Raw genomic sequence first — 25,809 nt, 5'->3', positions numbered from 1 at the left:
ACTATGTAATATTTTAAAATTTTACTAAAAAGATAACCTACATCAAAAGAAAACTGCTAACTCAGGAAAAATGAACAACCGCAATATGAAAAAAACCAATCAATCAAAACACCCCCCCCCCAAGCCCACCCCTGCTTCCTTTAGAAGGAGAACATACCAGGTGGGGATGGGGCAGTTTTCAGGAAGGGGTAATATGCTGTCTTCATTGGAAACAAGAAATAAGGAGTCTCACCTACATCCAGTAAGTCTGAAGGGCAGACAATGCAGCTGGGTTGGTCCAGTGCTTCTCTAACATCCTGAAGCCATGGGTTCCATCCCTAGCACAGCATAAACCAGGCATGGTGGTGCAGAGGCAGGAAGAACCCAAGTTCAAGAACATCCTCAGCTAAAGGATGGAACCCAGCCTGAGAGACAGGTGACCCTGTCCTTCTAGCACACACACACACACACACACACACACACACACACACATTACCACATATACATACATTACACTTAAATTCAAATTTAATAAGATTTATTTTCTTAAGTGAAATAAATCCGTGAGAGAGACCTTGCCTCAAAAAAGAGGCGTGGTGGACAGCACTTGAGAAATGAAAAGTCCTGTGACCTCCATACACATGCATGCACATCTGTGCACACTCAGGCAAGAACAAGCACAAACACACACCATACATCTATACACAGGCACACAAAAACAAACACATCCCACCTGGCAGCTGAGATGGAGCCATGACCGGGACCCTTCTAACACCATTTATCCACATGAGGGCTCCTGAGGCTAGTCTTGTGTGTATTTTGCAACAATTAAGTCTAATTTGTTGATATAAATAAGGAACACTTCAGTTACATCTACAAAGGCGAAAACAAACAAACAAACAAACAAACAAACAAATGGTCCCCACTATACACTGGGCAGATGATTATAATAAGCCAGCACCTAGTCAACCTCCAGGGAGGGCTGCAAGGGCGCTCCATCCGCACCTAAAATCTGGTTCCCAAGGGTCCTCTGTCTATATATTTTGAGCCAAAAATTCCATACAGCTATGATTCCTCACAACTTAGTTTATCAGTGCTTTTTAGAACCGCAAAGGAGACGCTGTGTAATTGCACAGTGCTACTGCTTAGATTCATTGACCCCAGTGTTAGCAAACGCAGTGTAACACACCCTTGTCCCACTGTGATAATTTCTCCGTCAGAAAGAAATCTACGTCTCATCTTCTCATCTCATGGGTGTTAAGTGGATAGATGTTTATCCCCAGGTATGCTGGGATGATTATACAATGGCCAAAATGAAAGAAAGAAATTATTTTCCCAATAGCATGTCACAAGGACAATTACTGTGTAAGAAAAATGTGCGCAGGAATGAGACGTCTTCTATTTTTCTTCTAAAATACCAAGAAGGTGTATATATTTTTTGCTTACTTTTATGGTTCTGCCTTTATCCCTACAAATCAACCAGTATAAATCACACTCCCTGATTTATATTAGAATTGCAGCAAACAATAAATAAGAAATACAAGTCCTGAGTGTGCAGCTCAGTGGAGCTTGCTTAGTATGCATAAGGGCTTGGGGTTTGATTCCAAGCCGATAAGGGAGAGGAGGAAGGAGGGGGAAGGTGCGGGAAGAAGAGAAGGAAAGAGGATGAGGAGGAGATAGAAGGGAAACAGGAAGAAGAGTAGGAGGGAGGAAGAAGAGGAGGAGGGGGAAGAGGAGGAGGAGGAAGGAGGAAGGAGGAGGAGGAAGGAGGAGGAAGAAGAGGAGGAAGGAGGAAGAAGAAAGGAGGAAGGAGGAAGGAGGAAGGAGGAAGGAGGAAGGAGGAAGGAGGAAGGAGGAAGGAGGAGGGGGAGGAAGGAGGAGGAGGAAAAGAAGGAGAAGAAAGAAGGAGGAGGAGAGGGAGAGAGAGAAGAAGAAAAAGGAGGAGGAAGAAGAGGAGGAGGAGGAAGGAGGAGAAGGAGAGGAAGAAGAGGAAGAGGAGGAGTAGGAGGAGCATGGGAAAGCAACATTGCAGACTCATCTAAAGAGCATATCCTTTGCAGTGGCATGCATTGTAAACCCAACACTCCTATAGCGAGACTGGAAACAGAGAATCATTTAGAAGCCCATTGGTCAGCCAGCCTGGGGTATGCAGCGTGGTAGAAACAAGAGATCCTGGCTCACAAACAGGACAGAAGGAGAAAGCTTGTCCTGAGCGTTGTACTCTGACTCAGGCATTGTGGGCAAGCACACCCCAACCCACTCACATCACACTCACAATGATAAATAATCAAATTAATAGTAAAATATGATATCCTCGCACTAGATAGCATAATAAAAATGAAAGCAAGGGGCTGGAGAGACGGCTTGGTGGTTAAGAGCACCAGCCGCACTTTCCAAGAACCTGGGTTGGATTCCACCCACAAAATGGCTCACAACCATCTGTAACTCCAGTTCCAAGGCATCCAATGCTCTCCTGGGGCCTCTGCGGGCATCGGGCGTGTGTAAGGTGTACAGACACACACACAGGCAGAACGCCCATATACATAAGCAATGATGAAATAAAGTTTTAACGGAAGTAGCGACAGGGAAGAGTGATTCTCAAAAGAAACCATACTGTCCTTTTCATTGTGACTTTGTGTTCTGATTCAAAGATCAATTCATCTTTGACCTGGCTAGCAAGCATGATGCCCTCATCTCATAGGTGGGGACAAAGGCCAAATGGCTTTCCCATGCAGTAACACATGGGCTCAGAAGACAGACCAACCCCACATGGGTCTCTACCCAGCTTCACAGGCTACACGGGTTACTCGTTTATTATCTGCTGCACAGGCAGGGTTAGTTTTGTTCTTCGTACAACGGCACATGTAATAAAGTATCTCATGTAAGTCAATTCCTAATACCAACTACAGCTTGGAAATAATGTGCCTGGAAAGTGCTGTATGTGGCCCTAACAGGGTGTCCACGCTTTTATTATTTTGAGGTGACCTTGTCATCTATAAAGTTCATGCATGAAAAACATATAACCGAAGCTACCAAATATATATGAGATGTCTCAGTCAGAAAAATGCATGTCACACAAAATGAGGATCCTATCGGTCCTCAGTATCCATTTAAAAAGTCAGACATGACAGCACACAACGATCACCCCAGCTCTGGGAAGCAGGAGACAGGCAGATCCCTGAAACTCAACCCAGCCAAATCAGTGAACCCCAGGGTCAGTGAGAGATCCTGAATCAAAAAGTAAAGTACAGAGTAATAGAGGAAGACACTCAACATCAGCCTCTGACCTCCATGCACATGTGCACACATACCAACACCCACACACATGTGCACACATAAACACACACATACACTCACATGCAGACACACACACTCACACACATGCATAGACACACAGAGACACGCTCACACATACACAGTCACACACATACACACGCATGCACACTCAAGTCCAATAACATTTTCAGCCTATGATTTTGAGCGAAGCACAAGTCCATCCATAGTGTCCTTGGCCGCCTGCTGCCTAGACCTTGGGCTGACCTGCCTGAAAGAGAAGAGGGCTAGGGAGAGACAAGGAGCAAGGCCACACTGTACTGTGTGTTCCAGGCTGGGAAAGAGCTACAGGCTCTAAGCTGCTGCTTTCTGACCCCCCCCAAGCACAGGGATCCTGGGCAGCCATTGAAGAAATCTGAAGTCACCACACCAATGGTCTCTTTGAGGCTTTGGAAGGCCTGAGACTATGGGAAGGCCAGCAACAGATGTGCCTGTCCCCAGAAGCCCCAAACATCCTAGAGTAAAGAGAAGGGTTCTGGTCAGTGTGTGTGTGTGTGTGTGTTTACACGCACACTAATCATATGTAAGCAGATACATGTGTGTGTGTGTGTGTGTGTGTGTTTACACGCACACTAATCATATGTAAGCAGATACGTGTGTGTGTGTGTGTGTGTGTGTTTACACGCACACTAATCATATGTAAGCAGATACATGTGTGTGTGTGTGTGTGTGTGTGTGCATGTGAAGGGCTAAGAGACAGCCTTGGCTGTTGTTACTCAGAGGCAACCTACCTCAGTTTGAGACAGGGTCTCTTAGTGGCCAGGAGCTCTCCAGCTAGGCTACTCTGGCTGGTCGGTGGGCCCCAGTGATCTGCCTCATTCCATGTTTCTGGGATTAAAGTCATGTACTACCACCTAGCTTGCTTTTTTTTTTTTTTTAAATAGTGTGGGTTCCAGGATTTGAACTCAAGTCCTCATTTTTGCCTAGAAGCCATTTTACTGAACGAGCCACCATCTTCCGATCCCCGAGTCTCACTAGGCTTTCCTATCAGCAACAGCTCTTCAGGTCATCTTCATATACTCAACCTCTAACACAAATGTGGAAACAACGATACACCTCAAAAAGAAAGAACTAGGGAAACGCAGCTCAGAGCCACAAGGAATGACCCCAGTTATGGCCAGGTAGCCGGCAGATGGCTAGTTACACTAACCACTGCATTTAACCTACAATTTCATGATGCCAGGCTTCTAATGGGAGGCGAGAGGGGGAATGGCCAATGCTGCACTCTGCAGAATCAAACAAAAGAAAATGGGTTTGAAAGGAGCAGGACTCACTAGCATCTGTTAAAAACACTAGAGTGAGACGCTGGGGGGAACACCCTCCCAGATCGCCCAGAACACAGAGCTCAAGCACAGCTACTCAGAGGGGCTCGCTAGCCACAGGATGGATTTGGCCAGCTTCCCTCACGGTCCATGTGTTGGCATGCAGCCAATTGCTGTCTCAAGGCCTCAGAGCACTTAGAGAAAAACAGCAAGTCAGACTTCTGTATCACAGACTCTAACAGAAAATAACCTGGCACTTAGCTTCCTAGGAAGCAGCGAGGAATAAGACTCACTGAAGCTGCAAAGGTGTGAGAACTCCAAGTCTTTGAGCAGAGGCAGGGTTGGCAGACACCCAGCCGTGTCCCGAGCCCAAGAAAACACAGCATGAAAAGCACAGATCCAATTTACCTGGCTCACGCTGGGGTCACACGTCTATAGGCCCTGGTCACTTAGAAACAGCTGGTCTACACGGTAGGCTTGCCTCCAGCAAATTTCTCTTTCCCTTAACTAGGATGGAGCACCACATAGGCGTCATGTAGTTTGAAAGAGATCCCCAGGATTACACAGTTCCTGGATGGAAGGCTTCATTTCACCGCCATTCTAGAGACCAGTCTACGTGAGGGTAAAATGGCCACCTAGGATTTGGTCAGAACCTGTCAGTTACCTTCAGTTTTCCAGAAGCAGGCCCAGAGTTTCGGGTGTAACTGGCCCCCACACCTTAACACAACAGACACCAAAGTAGAAGTGCCATTCAGGCCTTGGAACCCTGCCCACAGGCAGCAACATTTGCCAAAAAAAGGAACAAAGACCTAATCCATCAAAGTCCACAGTTCTGGGAAAGGGCCTAAGTGACCTACCCTTGCTTTTTGGCTTCTATAGTCCAACTTCTGGATAACTGCTCTTATTAACTGAAATCTCCCAACCCAGAATGTGTTTTTTGGGCTTTAACAGCTCACGTAGAGAAAGACCTGGGACTGTCCTTAAGTCCCAGACACCCAATATAGTTTCCAGCCAGCTAATAAAGATTTCCTATTGACCTGAACCCATGTCCAGGCAGTCTTCTCTGGTGAGTCCTCTCTGGTGGATACATTTCAACATGGTATAGTCATGCCAGTAAGACCACAAGGGGGATTTACCAGTCTAGGGGGCTGAGGTGGCAACTTGGCTGGGCCACAGTGCCCAGATAGGTAGTCACTGTCTTGTTTTCTTTGCCTGTTGTGCTAAGATGCCCTGGCAGTGGTAAATTAAGGGAGAAAGGGTTTGTTCCGGTTTATACTTCAAGGTGCTGTCCTACACAGTGGGGAAGCCAAGGCTGCAGGAGCTTTGATCATATCCAGAGTCAGGAGACAGAGAAGAAAGAACGTGTGCATGGGGCTGCTCATCTCCCGTCTCCATCCTCTACAGTCCCAGGCTCCCATCCCAGGGATGGCGCCACCTACAGTCAGGAGGACTTCTCACTTCAATAAGGAGCGTCATGAGAGTCCCCTAGGGATATGTCCAGAAACCCACATCCCAGGTGATGGCAGATCCTGCCAAGCTGACATAGACAGCATAGTCACTGTTGTTCTGGATGTTTCCGTGAGGGTGTGTGTTGGATAAAGTTAAGGCATAAATTGTTAGATACGAAAAAAGCAGATGGCCTTCCTGGGACAAGTTAGTCTCATCAATCCACTCAAGGTGGAAATGGAACAAGACTGACCACCTTTGAGCAAGGTAGGGGATTTGCCAACACATACCTTCAAGCCTCCTCTCCAGGGCTCCAGCCTTCAGGTCAACTGTGCCTCAGCCTCCATAACCACAGGAGCCAATTCCTCAAATCAGATCACCCAACCCCCTCCCAGTTGTAATATTCTGAAAAACCCCAAGGCAACCACCATACCTTTACCACCTCAAGGATCCCACCAGTTTAGGATTGGGTCCCGTGGTAGGATGAATGAAAATGGCCCCCAAAGATTCCTATATTTGAATGCTTGGCCTTTGGTGGATGGAATTGTTTGGGAAGGATTAGGAGGTGTGGCCATGCTGGACATGTGCCACTGGCAGCGGGCTTTGCCAGTTAGTGCTCTTTGCTTGTGGATGCTTGTGGATGAAGATATAAGCTCTCAGCTACTGCCCCAGCATTATGCCTGCATGCTGCCATGATGGTCATGGGCTCACCTTCTGAAATGGCAATCCCCCAATAAACTCTTCCCTATCACAGCAATGGGAAAGTAGACAACAGGTTCTCATGCTCTGTGCCCTGTTAGAAGCAATCAACTCCTCTGCCAAACACTTCTCCATACCTCCTACTTGTACTCAAAAAAATTTAAGGCTCAGAGATGGAGAGATGGCTCAGCAAATTATGGGTGCTTGCTGTTGTTCTTTCAGAGGAACAGAGTTCAGTGTCTGGCATCCACAGGCTGCTCACAACTGCCTGTTGACTCTACAGGGGACACAACACCTCTGGCCTCCACAGGCACTGTGCACACACACACACACACACCAACATAATTTAAAACGAAATAAGTCTTTAAACATACACAGCTCCCATCAATCCAATCCAGGGGCTTGCTCTCTGGAGATCAGCTCAAGCCCTGTGGCCCAGCAGGAGATACAGCAGAGACAACTGATCTGCTCAGGTGGGGTCAGGCTGGTGGTGACCCCAGAAACAAAACCTAATAAGCCAGACCTCGTTCACTCCTTTGCCTCCCTGCCCTTTCTCAGCCATCGGTAAGGAGGGTTGGGTACACAGCTGGTCCAATCGGGCAGGACCCATGTGTTCTGAAAGGCTAAATCTTAAAGGATGGACAGACATACTTGAGAGGGAGAGTCGGGTGGACAGGGGAGGCAATAACATTAGTTATCTGTCTTGTGATAAGATGCCTGACAAAATTAACTTATGGATTTATTCTGGTCCATCGCGGCTGGGAAGGCAAGCAGGAGGGTGAAGCAGATGGGTACACTGAGTCCACAGCAGGGAAGCAGTGAGAGACCCCAGCCTATGGGATTGTGCAGCTGACAGTGAAGGTGGGTATCCCCACCCCAATTAACCCAACTTAGACACGCCTTCACAGACATGCAGGGCTACACCCCCCTGCTGATTCTAACTCCTGTCAAGTTGCCAATCGATATTAATCATCTCAAGAGCTTTGCTCCTAGGAACTCAGCCCATCCTGCCTGTCCTCTCAGGAGCTACCTGGAGTAGCAAGAGGATCCCTCCATCCCAAGACAGCAGTTGATACACCTGGGACCCACTCAGCCCTGTCCTAAACGAGCCACGTTGTTCTTTGCCAAGGGAGGTTCCCTGAACCTGGAAGAGACCTGATGTGACATGCCCAAGGGCTGGAACTGGGGTTATCCGCCCCCGATTCCTATCACACAATGTGCTCAGGTGACCACTCACATGAAGGAATCCATCAAGTCCTCATAAGAAGATGACATGCCCCAGGAGTTGGTGGGAGTGAGGGACATAAATCAGGGGTCTCAGCCATACCTCTGTAGAACTCCAACACCAAGGTCCTGGGAGCTGCTGCCTCCCCAGTGACCCGGTGTGTGGCACCTGGGGTGTGGCTACTGCCCAGGCAGGGGGATCGGATCCCTTGGGTCATGACCACAAATTCAAACTTGTGTGCCCTCTTGGTGTTGCTCTCCTACCACATCAATTTGGTGGTCAAACGCAACTGGGGGTGTTAGCATGCGGTAGTCTGTGATGTGACTTAAGTCTGCCTATTAGTGGCTTTTCTCATTGCTCAGATAAGACACCTGAGAAGAAGCAATATAAGGAGGGAAGACTCGTTTTGGCTCACCATCCCTCAAGGTGGGAAAGGCATGGCCGCAGGGACAGGACCTTGATTGCCACAGCTTCCTCAGTTAAGCAGAGAACAAATAGGAAATGGGCTGAGCTATAAAATCACAGCGCCCACTTCCGCTGACCTGCTTCACTACCTCCTAAAGCAGTGGGGTTCTCAACCTTCCTAATACAGTGGCCTTTACTACAGTTCCTCCTGCCATGATGACCCCCAGCTATAAAAGTATTTTTGTTGCTATTTCATACTATAATGCTGCTACAGTTAAGAATTGTAATGTAGACAGACTGACGGGAGGGCTGGGCGGCGAGCAAGATGGCGCAGACTCAGGGCACCAAAAGGAAAGTCTGTTACTACTACAACGGGAACGTTGGAAACTACTATTATGGACAAGGGCACCCAATGAAGCCTCACCGAATCTGCATGACTCACAATTTGCTGCTCAACTATGGTCTCTACCGAAAAATGGAAATCTATCGTCCTCACAAAGCCAATGCTGAGGAGATGACCAAGTACCACAGTGATGACTACATTCATTAAATTCCTGCGTTCTATTCGCCCAGATAATATGTCTGAATACAGCAAGCAGATGCAGAGATTCAACGTTGGTGAGGACTGTCTGGTATTTGATGGCTTGTTTGAGTTCTGACAGTTGTCCATGGGTGGTTCTGTCACAAGTACTGTGAAGCTTAATAAGCAGCAGACGGACATCGCTGTGAACTGGGCTGGGGGGCCTGCACCATGCAAAGAAGTCCGAAGCATCTGGCTTCTGTTACGTCAATGATGTCGTCTTGGCCATCCCGGAACTGCTAAATTATCAGCAGAGGGTGCTGTATGTTGACATGGATATTCACCATGGCAATGGCGTGGAAGAGGCCTTCTATACTACAGACCGGGTCGTGACTGTGTCCTTTCATAAATACGGAGAGTACTTCCCAGGAACTGGGGACCTACGGGACATTGGGGCTGGCAAAGGCAAGTACTATGCTGTGAACTACCCACTGCGAGACAGCATTGACGACGAGTCCTATGAAGCCATCTTCAAGCCAGTCATGTCCAAAGTAATGGAAATGTTCCAGCCTAGTGCAGAGGTCTTACAGTGTGGCTCAGATTCCCTGTCTGGGGATCGGTTAGGTTGCTTCAATCTGACCATCAAAGGACACGCCAAGTGTGTGGAGTTCGTGAAGAGTTTCAACTTGCCCATGCTGATGCTGGGAGGAGGTGGCTACACCATCCGAAATGTTGCTCGGTGCTGGACTTAAGAAACAGCGGTGGCCCTGGACACAGAGATCCCTAATGAGCTGCCCTACGACGACTACTTTGAATACTTTGGACCGGATTTCAAGCTTCACATTAGTCCTTCCAACATGACCAACCAGAACACTAACGAGTACCTGGAGAAGATCAAGCAGCGTCTCTTTGAGAACTTGAGAATGCTGCCCCATGCCCCTGGGGTCCAGATGCAGGCCATACCTGAGGACGCCATCCCAGAAGATGGTGGTGATGAGAATGAGGAAGACCCTGACAAACTCATCTCCATCTGCTCCTCTGACAGATGCACTGCCTGTGAGGAAGAGTTCTCGGACTCAGATGAGGAGGGAGAAGGTGGTCGCAAGAACTCTTCTAACTTCAAAAAAGCCAAAAGAGTTAAAACAGAGGATGAAAAAGAGAAAGGTCCTGAAGAGAAAAAAGAAGTCACAGAAGAGGAGAAAACCAAGGAGGAGAAGCCAGAAGCCAAAGGGGTCAAAGAAGAGGTCAAGTTGGCCTGAGCAAGGTCTGCAGCCCCATCTTCTCCCCAAGCTCCTCACTTGCCCTCAACTTCTCAGATTTTATATTTTCTATTCCTCTGTGTATTTATATAAAATATATTAACGATAACGTCCCCAGGGACCAGAGCACAGGGCAGTGGTGCTAGGAGGGCTCTTCCCAGAGCAACCTTGTCAATCCTGCCCCCCCCCCCCCGTTTGCGTGGAAAGAAAACAACCAGAAGAGAAAATCCTGAACTGCCAAGTGCCTGCTTAGTAGCTCTGCTAAGATGCCCCTGTTCAACTTTTTAGAAGGGGTCTGGGTCTCCTAGGACCCCTTTTCAGGCTTGGGTAATAGCAGCCATTTTTAGATTGGTTCTGTTTATACCTTCCCACCCATCTTGGGCAAACAAAAAAACTTAGACATTGCCCTGTCTTCCCCCAATTCTGTAGGTGGAGGTTGATAGCCTAGCTTCCTTTTTGAGATATTTTCATTTTGTGAAAATCTTTGTAATAAAGCAGCTCATTTCTAAAAACAAACAAACAAACAAACAAAAAAAGAATTGCAATGTAAATTCCTGTGATTTCTAACAGCCTTGGGGAACCCATTGAAAGGGTCATCTGAGAACTCTCCTAAAGGCTCTATAGCCTTAAAACAGACCCATCAGCTGGGGTCCAAGCATTCAGAATCATGAGCCCACATGGGGCATTTTCTTTTCAAACTATAACAGTCCACACACTCCCAACTTCCCCCACGCCCCACTTTGTTTGGTGAGCAGGACCTCACTATGTAGCCGAGGCTAGCCTCACACTCAGCAGCCTCCTGCTTCTTCTATCTTCTAGATGCTGGGATTACAGGTGTGTCACCAAGCCATGGACAAGGCTACCTCTCCAGGTAACAGAGCCTGAGATAAGCCCCCTTTCCACTGAGCTTTCAATCTTGCTAGCATCTGGCTTTCCTGGAATCCAAGACTGCTTCCCTTTCCTCCAGGGCCACCTGGTTTACCTTTAAGAAATGGCTTCCCTCTCCCATGCCCTCAGGGGAGTCAAGTCTTCCTTCTGTTTCTCCGACTTCAACTGTCCTGTCGCTCGCTCGCCCTGTGATGCCTGCCGCCTTTCCTCTATCTCCTGGAAACAGTCTCTTATGCTTTCTCCCGACTCTCCTCGTCCATCCCTCATCAGGAGACAGTGTCTCATCACCCAGCTTACACTGACTGGCCATGAGATCCAGTTTTTCACTTTTGGTTTACATTTGTAAATTTTGGGTGGAGGAGGCCTGCCACGGAGCACCTGTGACCGTCTTTTTCTACCTTGTGGGTGGTTCTAGGGCGCAAACTCAGGTTATCAGGCTTGCTGGCAAGCGCCTTTTACCCAGTAAGCCATCTCACTGGCCTATAATTTAGAGATGGCAAATCACCACCCCAAATTCATGCTATAGGGCGGGGTTGGCATAGGTAGAGTGCCTGTCTACCATGCACAAAGCCCCGGGTTTCTCCTCTAGCACCACGTAAATCAAGCATGATGGCACACGCCTCTAATCCCAGCACTCAGAAGATGGAGTCAGGGGAGCCAAAGTTCAGGGCCATCCTCAGCTACATTGTCACATTTGAGGCCAGCCTGGGCTATAGGAGGTCCCATCTCAAACACTAAATAGTATGAACGAAATTCCACAAACACACGCCACAGTTCCTTCTCTTCATTTAACCCCAAAGTGCACAGAGTTTTAATTCAGAGCCTGATTTAAAGGAGCCACACTGCTCGCAAAGGGAAGATGTACAGGCTGTACTATAGCTGTGGTTTCCCTGGCGACAGGATGCTCTGAAGCCCCTGCTGTTGGCACAGAACGATGCCTTAAGACGAATCGCCTCATAAAGTGTGTTAGCATGATGGTTTACAGTGGCTGCCTCTGCAGCAAAGGCTGCCCATGAATCAGGGTCTCTCACCAGACGTTCACCGAGTCCACACCTACAAGGATCAACTCAAATCACCCTGAAGGAAGAGGCTCTGGAGGAAATAGCCATCTGTAAAGATGGCAGCTTAATTACGGAGCTGTCCCTGTGAGAGTCCACAGGACAGGACCATTACACAAAGAAACACATATGCTCACAGGATCGGAACCACACAAACACGCATCAACACATATTAGTCTTGTGAAAGGTTAATTGCATAATATGTTAAATGACACAACCCCGGGGCAGTTTACCTGCCCGGTATCAACTGCTCTCTGCCCAAGGCTGTAGATTTGGAAGCAAATTAAAACTTAAAAAAAAAAAAAAAAGTTTAAGAGGACTGGGGAGATAGTTCATGATTTAAGAGCACTCATTGGTTGCTCTTCTAGAGGACCTGAGTTCAGTTCCCAGCATCCACATGGTGGCTCACAACTGTCTCTGATTCCAGCTCCAGGAGATCCGACATCATCTTTTGGCTTCCCTGGATACCATCCCTCACCTCACCCCACCCCACCCCACCCCCACACACATGGCCTACATTCATACAGACACACATAATACACAAATTAAAGCAGAAAACATCCTCTTGAAAGGTTGAGAAAGATGAGTCCTTGCTGCTGACAACTCATGACTGGATGCTGCTTACTTAAATGCACGTGGATGCTTCACGGCACCTCTTTAACACTCCACAGGGTCCAAAATCTCCCCAGTGAACTTCCATGCATTTTCCTAAGCCTCAGACAACACAAGAAAGAAAGAGTTGTGTGTGTGTGTGGGAGGGGGGGAGGATTCCCATATGTGTTTGTATCTGTGACTGATTCAGAACTGTGTGTGCAAGGGGAAGCCAGAAGAGGGTGCCAGGTGTCCTCCTCTATGGCACCCCTCATTTTTCCTTTGAGGCAGGGTCTCTCTCTGAGTTTGGGGTTCACCTTTTTCTTGGCTAGGCTGTAAATCAGCCAGGCCCAGGGATCCCCCCTGCCTCTCTCTGTGTCCTCAGAGTGGGAGTTACAGACATGCCTAACTTGTTACATGAGTGCTGGGATCTGAACCCAGTCAGAGAAGGCCCAAGGAATACCTGACAATCCTAGCACTTTCACCAGGGATCTCCTCTCAAAGGTGATCGGGTTACCTTGGCAACCCCTCCAGGACTCCACTTTCCATTGTCAGAGAATTCTGCCCGCTACACAGAGGCATCACAGGGAAATCTGATAAGCCAGCATGCCCAGTTACCACACGGTGCCCAAAAGACACCAGAAGTAAGACTCAGCCTTCGACAGAAAAACAGAAAGCTGGATGTGGTGGTACATGCCTGCAATCCTAGAACTAGGGAGAAAGAGGCAGGGGGATTGCTGTAAGCTCGTGGCCCGTCTAGTTGACTTAGGGAGTACCCAAACTATAGCAAGGCAGTCACACATACCCCCCAAAAAAGGTTATGTGTATGTGTGTGTACATATATTAGTTATAGTAACAGTATATATTATGTTTCCATATATCAATATTTACATTACTAATGAAATAGTTTACCTTGTTTTATACTGTCTTTTTATTTCTGGTTTTTTTTTTTTTTTTGGTTTTTCGAGACAGGGTTTCTCTTTATAGCTCTGGCTGTCCTGGAGCTCACTTTGTAGACCAGGCTGGCCTCGAACTCAGAAATCCGTCTGCCTCTGCCTCCCGAGTGCTGGGATTAAAGGCGTGCGCCACCACGCCCGGCTTGTCTTTTTATTTCTTATTACATGCGGATACATGCTAAAACATGTATGTGGGGCCAGACTAGCGTCTCAGATGAAACTGCAGAGCTATGGGGTTGCCAAAATTCCATTTCTAGATTTTAGATGGCAAGTAAAATCCAGAACTCTAGGGACCGTTTTAAACAACACGTGCAGTCCAGTAAGACAGACACAGGCTATAACATTCGCAACTTTTCTGCCTACGTCACATGTTCCTGGCCACGCAGTAACACTCGCGCGGCGTTTATCTTAGACTGCTGCATGGTAATGCAGTATCTTAAATACTGTCTGCTCACTCTTGCCATTATTTCACGTTTATCTCTGTGCACCATGTTCTAACATAATATATGTCCTTAAATCAAGAATAGATCTACCCTGATGAACTTCTTCCTGCCCCCAATGTCATGGGTGTGTTTCATACAGTTCCAGCTGGGGAGGGGAGTGAATAGTCTTGTGTTTAGACAGAGGAGGGTATTCACCTATGTGGGTACACGTGGAGGACAAAGGGTGACAAGCACCTCACTGACTGAACCTTCGCCTCAGCCCTTATCAATCACAGGCCTTCATACTGCCTGATGCAATATGCTACAAAACCAACATGTCTGACTATCCCTGTCCATGGCTGTTCTGAAAGCCTCCTTGTCAGAACACAGTCCAAGAATGGAGTCGAGTGAGAGGAATTCTGGGTGCTTGTGAGAAAACAAGAGTCTTGAGACCTCGGTTTCTTCAAAACAGGATTGCTCCTGGAATCTGCTTCCATGCAACAGGATTGCTCCTGGAATCTGCTTCCGTGCTCCTCCCAGAGGTGGCACAGAGGAGCTGACTTCAGCTGTTCGTGGGCCTCTATGATAAACACCACGTGTGGCTTGTCCTGCAATTGCACGCCTTATTCATGTGATTCTTCTTAATCCTCAGAGGACAGACTGCCGGACGCTCGGAATAAAGTTGGTTTCTGCGTGGGAATTTAGTCGCCCTCATCTTTAGGCCCCGCTCTCGCAGGTTCATCCCGTCGTGGGCACTAGGGCAGTAAACCCTTCCTCAGTCAGGTCAGCTTCCTTTTCCTCTCTCACTCGCTGTAGAGAACAAACTCGCCGTTTATGGCAACTTCACGTCTTGAATCGCCCACGCTCGTCTCTCCTAACACCATCCTGTGGAGACGCTGGGCTCTGACCTCTGGTATTTCAATTCTTTATATTTTAGATTATAACCACTTAATCTTTTAAACTACCCCATTATTTTCACCTTCACTGTGACATTCCATTTAATATTTATTCCATTGCCTTTGGCTGGGTTATTTTTCTTTTATTCTTCTGATATTCAAAAGCACATCTGTCTCTGTGTATGACCAGTTTTCTCCCCCATTGCTTCAGTGGTCAGAAGTTTATCTCCCCTGTATAGCTGAGTTAAAATGCTATTCTATTTTCTTCTAGCTACATCAGAGATAAACTCAGGGCAATTTAAAAAGCAAAGGCCTCTAGAGTTGAGAATTAGTGGGTGAGATGCTCTTGGATAGTTTTCAAGGTGGATTTGAGGGCATCAGAACCCAGCAGATGCTACAGAGTGGACTCCTCTCTGGTCAGGCGTAACGATGACCACGACTGCCAGGGACTAGAGTTTTCAAACGTGTCCTGGTGCCTTCCACTCCCTAAAACGTTCTCAGCTGCCAGAATCAACATTTTTACCTTGGCCATGTTTGTTGGTTTTGTGTTTGTATTCTGAGCCCGGGTCTCACTCCGTAGCCCTGGTGTGGCTCACCATACATCTCCCCTTGAGCCCATGGCAGTCGTCCTGGTTCATCCTCCTGAATGCTGGCACTGTAACCATAGCCTCTGTCTTACTTAAATCAGTTTGGGGGTGGGAGGAGCTAGCTCAGTGGTTAAGAGTGGCTCAGGGCCTCAGTTCTTCCAGAGCACCTGAGTGTCATTCCCAGCACAACCCCTTATAACTCGAGATTCAGATCAGATGCCTTCTACCCATTCCTGGCACTGAACTTCCATGCATACACACACACACACACACACACACCCACAGAGAGAGAGAGAGAGATACACAATAAAAATATTTATTTTCAAAACTGAATTTTTGGCAAACAAGATCATCATGTGCAAAAGCAATGACATAAGATGTGTACCGCCACCAGGACATAATAACCAAACAGGAACGGCTATGAGAACGTTTCGCCTGAAGTCTAAATTGTGCTCTATTTATTTATTATCTATTCAATTATTTTACTTTATTCAAGGCAAGCTCTCACTATGTTACTCAAACAGGATTGGAATCTACCATCTCCCTGCTTGAACCTCCCAAGTGCTAAGAGTACAGGCCAGGCATGTGCCGCCGTCCTACCCCCGACTCCGAGGTTACAGTCTCAAAGGACTTGTAAGACGCTTTGCAACGAGGTCTACATAAATATAAGGCAATTAGTGTCATACACTGTGATGTTTGGATGAAAAAATGTCTCTCACAAATTCATGAATTTAAACATGGTGGTGCTGGGTAGGACATTTTGGAACTTTTAGATCTTGCTGGAGGAGGAGCCTCACTAAAGAGGAGCTTTGAGGGCATATAGACCTGCCTCTCCTGTCTCCCTCCCCTTCCTCCCTTCCCCCACTTCCTCCCTTCCTCCCCTTCCCTTCCTTTCTTCCTCCTCTTCTTCTTCCCCTTCCCTTCTTCCTCCTCTTCTTCTTCCCCTTCCCTTCTTCCTCCTCTTCTTCTTTTGGATTTTTGTGACAGGGTTTCACTGTGTAGTCCTGGCTGTCCTAAAACTGAGGCCGTATGTATCAGGCTATTCTCCAACTCAGAGATCTACTTGCATCTGCCTCCCATGTGCTAGGATTAAAGGTGTGTGCCACCACTGTCTGGCTCTCTTTTCTTCTTCTTCTTCTTCTTCCTTCCTTCCTTCTTCCTTCCTTCTTTTTTTCTTTCCCCCTCTTCCCCTATTCCTATCCCTCTGCCTCCCCCTCCCTTCTGCGCTCTCTCTCTCTCTCTCTCTCTCTCTCTCTCTCTCTCTCTCTCTCTCTCTCTCATGCACTCAAGTGTGTGTGCGCGTGTGTGCTTCCCTCTGGGTCCTGCCACCCTGAGTCTCGTCTTTGATGGCATTATGAAACTCTAAACCAAACTAAGAGCCTTCTATAATTTTCTTTTTTTGTGGTTTTTTAACCCCAGACACTAAAAAATAAACTAAAGTACACACTGTACAAAAATTCTAATTCTAACTAGGGGGATACTGATAGATTTACTGTCAGTGATGAAATAGTACAGTGTGGGACCTGCCTTAAACATTCTTCAGCCTAAGGTCTGGGGGGGGGGGGGGAAGTCTAGCTCAGTGGGTAAGTGCTTGTCTAGGCCATGGAAGCCCTTGGTTCAATCTCCATCCAAAAATAAAATTCTCTATCATAAATAAAAACGATGCTGAGGAGGTCTGGGGATGCTACTCTGTTGGCAGAGTGCTTGCCCAGCATGAAGCCCTGGGTTCCATCCCCAGCATCAAATACACCACATGTTGTGGTATATGCCTCTAAGTCCATATATGCACACACCTGCTGCACATACATACGTGTAAGCAAAAGACCCATACACATAAAATACATCTAAAAATTCTAAAACTAGAACTATACACATACACACACCTCAAAAGCTGAGGAGAAAAAAAAAAAACAGATTAAATGAAAATTTCAATGAAAAAAATTAAGATGCAAACTACTAAAGCTGTCCTGGTCCATGATGCAGAACCCTGAAGCAGCGTACTGTTCTATTTGATATAAATCTGTGATGGTATGTTGAAAAAGGATCTATGGGGGAAAAAAAGCAAATAGACACAGCACCCATTATATCAACCAATGTAATAATACAATTAAACTAAAAGTCCCTTTTGCCTACACATCAGGGTGTCTGTTTCACAGTGGGCATTCTCTCTGAAGATTAAAATGGTTACGAGAACTTGTTGCTCCTCTGGAAGACCCAAGTGTCGTTCTCATCACCCACAGGGCTGCTCAGGATGGTCTGTAATTCCAGTTCCAGGTAATCTGACGCCCCCTTCTGGCCTCCATAGGCACTACACACACATGCTGCACACACATAAGCAAAATACCCATACACATAGAATTTACCTAAAATATTTTAAAATAGAATTCCAACTCTGTACTTTCCTCTTTGGAAGCAATATGGGAATGTATTTTCATAAAGCATTTTTTTAAAAGAGGAAAGTCTTTCCTACAAATATATACAAATATGAAGCAAATTCTTGACCAGAATCAGACTGAGGCAGTCTGAGATCAGAATACTGCCCAGATTCTGACCTTTAAATGTAAAGCATTAGGCATGCCTCAAATGTCTGTGAAGGAAGGCAAGGGCTCTACAGCCACAGCAAGGGGCAGCAAGCTGGGCCGGACAGGAGAGCTTCCCCAGCAACAGTTCTCAGCACCTGACAGAAGTTAGGCAACCAGGACCTATTCCATGCTAACACAGTCGGCTGTCCCGGGGGCTGGGAAGGGGAACAAGAACGCTAAGAATCTCATGGCTTCCTGGGGGCCTCTCATAAGAAGGCATAAAATAGCCCTGGGGCTGAGATGTATTCAGTTGGTCAAGTGCTTGCCTAGAATACAGGATGCTTTAGGTTCCATCCCCAGTCCTGCATAAAACTGAGCATGGCCCTATCTCCCTGTAATCTAAGCATTTCAAGGCAGAGGCAGGAAGACAGACCAGAAGTTCAAGGTCATTCTCAGCTAATATGATAAGTCTGTGGCTGGCCTGGACTATGTGAGTCCCCTGTCTCTCAAACAAAACCTAGCAAATTCTGGTGCCCCTTTCAGCGCATAGCTTCCAGGTGAGCCTCGGGACTCCCACGAGGCTGGCAACAGTGGCTTTAACGTTTATTCCCTTCTAACAACTGTGGAGAGTGAGGCTCAGAACCACTAAAGTGAAGGGGGAGGCAGGAGCTTCCTAAGGAACGAAGTCAGCATCAGGACCACCGTTCCGGAGCGTCAAACATTCCCATGATGCATTGGGGCTCTCTCCATGCGGGTCTCAGCTTAGATCTGAGCAGGAGACTTTAATCAACAATCAATGCTCCTTTTCAGCCCACTTTACCACAGGCTTCTCTGCTTTCTGAGCTAGGATGGAGGTCTCCTAATGACTTGCTTAACCTCCTTAACAGCAGCAACCATAATTATCTTCTCGTGCTGGAAGAGCGGCTGCAAGCGGGAGGCTGGGAGAGTACGTCTGCTCTATACAGAGTCAGATGGAAGAGGAGCCACCAGGGCCACAGCCACAGCCCCCAACTCCCGGGAGGTGAGTGGGCATATAACCCAGGAAGAGCAAGGCCTACCTCTCTGACTTCGTGAAGCTGGCCGGAATACTGACTCTTGGCTCTTCGGGCAGCTGCAGGCGACTTGTGACGCGTGACTGAGACAACACCGGGGGCGCCCGTACTGAGATGTCTCTGGCTACAGGGAGACGCAGAACTGGGTGTTCCATGGGGGAGCAAAGTGAGGCTTCGGCTGCGGGAGCCTGGAGTAGTCTAGAACAAGCAATAGGCGTCAAAACTCAGCAACTGGCCAGCAGAACTGACTGCAGCCTTTCACGTGTATGGGCGTGGATTCCCCCGATCTGTTCTAAAGGACGTAGGCAGGGGGCAGGTCTGACTGCATTGTGTCTAAAACCCACGAGGACCCAATTACAGAAAATGTCAGGGGTAGCGGTGGGCCCAAACCTTTAACCCCAGCACTCAGAAGGCAGAGGTGGGGCAGCTCCGTGAGTTCAAGGCTAACCTTGTCTACACAGTGACTTCCAGGATAGCCAGGGCTACATTAGTAAAAGCCTGTCTCAACAAAAAGATATGGATGATACACACACGCTGAATTACCCTTTTTATCTCTAATGTCTCCTTTCCTTCTAGACGGCCATGGAGAGCCATCTCCCAAGTGCAGAATCTCTGATTACTTCCTCTTTCTGGAAGCCCTTCCCCTCTAGGATGCTACCCCTCCATGGAACCCTCACACTGGGTTTAATGTTGTCTAGTCTGGGAAGCACCTCCCTAGCTCGCTCAGACTGTCTGCTTACCAAAGGCATTGTCTGGCTTAGAGATTCATTCTTGTTTATCTCTATATCCCAAAGCCTGGTAAACAATGACTTTAACTGCTTAATAAATGTTTCCTTTTTAAGATTTATTTATTTTATGTATATGAGTACACTGTAGCTGTACAGATGGTTGTGAGCCATCATGTGGTGGCTGGGAATTGAACTCAGGATCTCTGCTTGCTCCGGCCCTACTCACTCCGGCCCAAAGATTTATTTATTTATTATATGAAAGTACACTGTAGCTGTCTTCAGACACACCAGAAGAGGGCATCAGATCTCATTACTGATGGTTGTGAGCCACCATGTGGTTGCTGGGATTTGAACTCAGGACCTTCAGAAGAGCAGTCAGTGCTCTTAACCGCTGAGCCATCAGCTATATGAACAGCTGAACTACTCTGCTTCACGTGTTAGCCAAGTGCTTGCTTACATTTCACCCTACAGTCCTTACACTCTACTACTATAGTACTATGGGTGTAGTTTGAATATCCAAAAATACAATAATTTGAATACTAATGGAATTCAAATTACGAATCGGTAGTAAAGATGGTGTTTCACTTTAATGTAGATGAACTTGGCAGTCAGCGTGAAGAGCAAACCTGGACTCCTCTCTCAGAGGGAAGACTCCAAATCAAATCAAAGAGGTTTAGACGGAAGAACAGGGTGCCCACACAGAAGAAGACACGCAGGCAAGGCCGAATGCCCTGAAACCCAAATGCTATGAAAGAAATGTCCTGGTAAACGTGGCTACCTAAAATGTAAAAAGCAGCCACAATCACCACCTATAAAGCCAAGGGGAAAGAACTGGGGGGGAAAAGGAAAGCTATAAAGTATCATTAAATGAGCCAAGATACAAAGAAGCGAGTTCACAAAACAGAACAACAAATGACTCTTAAACTGTATCAAATAGGCCCCACTGCGTGCACCAGAAAATGATAAACCCAAAACAAAGTTTAAAAGGCAGGCTTCAGCCATCATCTTGGCAAGCATCCCAAGGGCTGAGTACACAGGCATCAATGGAGCCTGAGTATGGCAGGTCTGCTCCCAGCATCCTTGCTGAGCTGCTGCAATCCCTGGAACTGGTCCTCTCCAGTCAGACCCGCACGCAGGCAGAACGGAGGATCCTCAATTAATGACTGCAGCAGTATATTTCAGGGTGGAGGCTGTTAACAGCCTCTGTGTCTGTCAGTGTGAGGCAGGTTACAGAATGAAATACTACTGAGCCGGAAGAGAATACTGAGAAAGACCTCTAGCCATTGACCCTGGGAAAACCCTGTGAGCTGTATAGTTAATTGTAAGAAGCAAGACGCAGCAGCTTGTGTAGCGTGCTGAGCTCTTGTGAACGTTCAGGAATCACTTTCACTATTATTCAAAAGCGTTCCTTTTAAAACCCAGAAAAAAAATTTTTTTAAAGATACGCACACTAATCAAGTGGAGCCTTACGTACTGAGAGCAAGACGTGATGGGGGGAGCAATGAGGGAAGGAAGTTTGGTACTCCACAGCTTTCTCTATTTCATTTCGAACTGGGGGAAGGGACTGCCTGTCTGCAAATTATTAATTCCATGTGACATTTACATTCTTGCATCATTTAGCCTGAAAAAAAGAAAAAAAGGCTTGTAGGTGACATGCCAGACCCTGTGGTACAATTATCAACTAAATCCCTACTATGTGCTTAGCAGTATCCCTACTGGGGAAGGTCAATGAGAGACACAAGGCTGCTGGTGTTAGAAGACATGCAGACAGGGACTGGAGAGATGCATCAGTGGCTAAAAGCCCTTGCTGCTCTTCTAGAGGATCCCAGTCTGGGTTGTAGCGTCCACTCACACCTGCCTGTAACTTCAGCTCCAGGGGATCCAATGCCCTATTCTGGCCTCCATGAGCATCTGCATGCTTGCGGCATATATTCATACAGACACATGAACATACACATGCATAAAAATGAATCTTAATGGAAAAAACACAATAGATCGCAACATTCACATGTACACTTTAAGAACAATGCAGTTATGGGGCAGGGGGTTGAGGGTAGGCTGGCAATGTGGCTCGGTTGGCAGAGTGTTTGCCTAGCATGCACAAAGTCCTGGGTTTGAGCCCCCACACCGCAGGTACCAGGTATGGAGTACATGTACAATGCCAGCACTTAAACGGTACAAGCAGGAAGATCAGAAGTTTAGGGTCACCCTCACCTACATAGAAAGTTCACACCCAGCCTAAGCTACATAAGACTGCCTCAAAAGAAAAGTATATAACAAGATTTATATGTCTAATTTGAGAATATAGGTAGGAAATGTCAAAGAACTAAAGACAAGCTGATCTTATAAATAGATGTCCCGAGATGGAGGCAAAATCTAAGCGTGTCAGAAAGCTTACTATACAAGCACGAGAGCCTGAGTTCAGCTCCTTACCACACACGAGTCTGGGTAGAGTTGTGTGTGCCTGTGGCCCCAGCACTGCAGGGAAGAGCTAGGATGACTGCTAGGACTTGCTGGCCAGTCAGGCTACCCAAAAAAGATCGAGGTCTGGGTTCTGAAGGGATTGAGTCACAATGTTAAAGCAGGAAGTCCAGGTGCTTCTCTGTCCATGGCATACATACGGGTGCACAAACACAGGTGCATATAAGCACAAAGGTGTACACACACAGAGGTGCATACACAAAGGTATACACATATACACACACAAGAGTGCATACACACGGGCTGACGAGATGGCTCAGTGGGTAAGAGCACTGTCTACTCTTCTGAAGGTCCTGAGTTCAAATCCCAGCAACCACATGGTAGCTCACAACCACCCGTAATGAGATCTGACGCCCTCTTCTGGTGTGTATGAAGACAGCTACAGTGTATTTATTTATAATGATAACTCTTTGGGCTAAAGCAAGCAGGGACTGAGCAAGTGGGGACCGACCAGAATGAACAGAGGTTCTAAATACAATTCAAAACAACCACATGAAGGTTCACAACTATCTGTGCAGCTATAATGTACTTATATACATAAAATAAATAAATAAATCTTTTTTTAAAATATGAAATTATGGGCTGGAGAGATGGCTCAGCAGTTAAGAGCACTGACTGCTCTTCCAGAGGTCCTGAGTTCAATTCCCAGCAACCACATGGTGGCTCACAACCATCTGTAATGGGATCTGATGCCCTCTTCTGGAGTATCTGAAGACAGGGACAGTGTACTCATCATATATATAAAATAAATAAAATCTTAAAAATAAAGAGTGCATACACACACAAAGGTGTACACACAGAGGTACATACACATAGGTATACACATACATACAAACAAGAGTGCATACACACAGGTACACACAGGTGCACACACAAGGGTACACACACATAGAGGTACATATATACATACAAACAAGAGTGCATACACACAGGTACACACAGGTGCACACACATTGAGGTACATACACACAAACAAGAGTGCATACACACAGGTACACACAGGTGCACACATATTGAGGTACATACACACAAACAGGAGTGCATACACACACACACACACAAAACAACAACAATGTCCTAATCTGAGGGCGCTGTAGCTTGAACTTGAAGGGACAACAGCAAGGAGACAGAGCACAGGTTGATCTTGACCGGAAGGCTGACCTCAGGCCTAGGAAGCAGGCACTTTGTAAATGAACAAGAGAATGGGGAGTGGGGTGGAAGCCGGGGTAGAAAATACAATTCTAGGTTGCTCTGAAATGCTGAAGGAGTTGGGGAAGGTCTCTGGTATGCCCAGAACCAGGAGAACACAGAAGTTGGAGCCTGTGACTGGCCTTGAAGCTGCCGCATGTGCGAGCAACTGGCAATGGAGGTGTAAAATCTAGGCCTCTCCGTCCATCTTGTCCTTTGGAGTGTGGAGGAGGGAAGAGGCGTGCTCCCTGATCCTGTGATGGGGTAAATTTGCTCAAGAATTACGGAGTCTGAAGAAAGACACTGGCTGTTTGGAAGGCTTACTCTAGACCAACAAAAGGCCGCCTCCCCCGGGCCGGGAAGCCAGGAAGCCAGGTTTCATTTCTCCAGCTCTGCTTCCTCCGAGCCATATGACCTTGGGAGAGGTATTTAAGCATTTTCATTAAGCATCAATTTCCTGATCTTTAAAAGAGGACTAATAATATTGACCCTTAAAAGCCCCAGTGAAGATGAAGCCCGTACCGTGCCTATGAAGCACTTAGCGCAGACCTGACGAGCGGGGCCTCATTTCTTTACGTGATTTAAGACTCCATCAGTGAAGAGAGTATTGATTTGTTTTTTTAAATGTTAAGAAGTTGCTTAGTACAAAAGTTAGCAGCCACTAGCTTTCTTACTTTCTGTGAAATCAAAGTGGTGCTGAAACCCAAAATATACTTTAATGTTTACACGGCCAACTATGAGATATCAAAACTATACAATATACACACACAGGCATGAGCAAATGAAACACATATATACACCACTAGTGGTCTTTCAAGGCAGGGACTCACCTAGCCCAGGCTGGCCTCAAACTCACTATGTAGCTAAGTACTACTTTGAATTTCTGACCCTCTCCTTCCTGAGTGCTGGGACCGCAGGCATATGCCACCACGCCCGGGGTGTGTTGTCCGAGACTTGGTCAGGCCTTCCTTCATTCATGCTAGGCAGATGCTCTACCAACTGATCTTCATCCCCACCCCTATTTTGCTAAATTTTGAGTAGAAATGAAGACCCAGCAAAAATCAGGGAGTCCATCACCTGAGAAGCTCAAGAATTCAAGGTCAGAAGAGATGGTGGCTCAGTGGTTAAGAGCACTTGCTCTTACAGAGGATTTAGGTTCAGTTCCCAGTCCAGGCACGGTGATTCACAATTGTAACTTCAGCTCTATGGGATCCAGTGCCCTCTTCTGATCTCCATGAACAAGCACCAAACACACACGTGATACACATATGCATAGCATTTCATAACATGTATACACACATTATGTGTGTGTGCACGCACATGTGTGTATATATACATAAATGTATATCTATATACATATGTATGTGTGTATGTATGTATATATGTATGTGTGTATATATATATATATATTTTTTTTTAAATAAGAGTCAAGGACAGTCCAGGTTATATAGAGATCCTGCCTCAAAAATGTATCTTGATCATAATGAACCACGAGAACCATTACCTTCTACCCCAACCTTTTTATTTGAAAAAAAAAAAGAAGCAGCCAGCTACATGGTTCACAGCACCTTTTCCACAGCAGAATCAACATAACCATACTATATATACCCAGGAGGCCAAATCCTTCCCCTGTGGATGGCTAACCATAGTTAGTTAGTTAACAGCTGTCATTTAAATCCACAGGCGGTGAATTTGAAGTGGGCATCATGGAGGGGGGGGGACACAACACCAAAAACAAACACCTCCTCCTTTTGCGTTAACTATGAGATCCTCATAGTTACACACACACTAGGGCTTCCTGTAAGGGTACACGTGAGCAAGAGTCTCAGTGGATAAATCTTACGGAAGACAGAAGGGGGAAGAGTATGTGTGGCAGGGGAGCAAGCGAATTACAGCCACTACAAATGAACAAGCTTTTAAAATCAAATATTAACAGTCTGGGGAACAACATGGCAGGGGTTTGTTCCAAATATTTACTTCAACAATGGCGACTAGAAATGCCAAGAAAACCATCTGGAAAATTCTGAGTTGAGAGTGATGGCTCCCTAGAAGGATCGTCCTGCCATTAGAGGTTTGCAGGCTCCCTGCATCCATGCCCCCAGTAACAAACATGCCTTCCTGATACAAGGGGAAGGATGAAAGATGGTAGGGACAGGCAAGGGGAAGAGCTGGTGGCTTAGAGCCGTCCTCTGCATAGCTGCGCATCTCCTCCATTCGTGACTGGCTCCTGATCTAGAGTTGCAAAGGGGATGCTCTCAAGCACCTGCTCTTTCTCTTTCCCTCACACACACCAGCAAAGCTGGCAGAGACAG

At 46.8% G+C, this 25,809-nt stretch overlaps 1 protein-coding gene and 1 pseudogene across 4 annotated transcripts in view; one reads left to right on the top strand and one right to left on the bottom strand.

The window, feature by feature from the left end:
- Osbpl10 (oxysterol binding protein like 10) overlaps positions 1 to 25,809 on the bottom strand; it is a 243,057-nt gene that overhangs the window by 101,626 nt on the left and 115,622 nt on the right. For 3 of the 4 annotated variants that reach the window (XM_021172670.3, XM_029482014.2, XM_029482012.2), the window contains exon 4: positions 19,107 to 19,298. The exons of the other annotated variant lie outside the window; for it this stretch is intronic. In XM_021172670.3, coding sequence (XP_021028329.1) covers positions 19,107 to 19,298 — 192 coding nt within the window. The remainder of the gene's footprint in view (positions 1 to 19,106; positions 19,299 to 25,809) is intronic. 4 annotated transcript variants of the gene reach the window in all.
- LOC110301950 (histone deacetylase 1 pseudogene) lies at positions 8,675 to 10,271 on the top strand (annotated as a pseudogene).

Source organism: Mus caroli, unplaced genomic scaffold (assembly GCF_978045245.1).
Source record: "Mus caroli unplaced genomic scaffold, Mus_caroli_1 scaffold_11, whole genome shotgun sequence".
In the NCBI taxonomy this organism is placed as follows: Eukaryota; Metazoa; Chordata; class Mammalia; order Rodentia; family Muridae; genus Mus; species Mus caroli.
The sequence above is the reverse complement of the archived record's forward strand: the minus strand, read 5'-3'. Positions and strand labels throughout refer to the sequence as shown.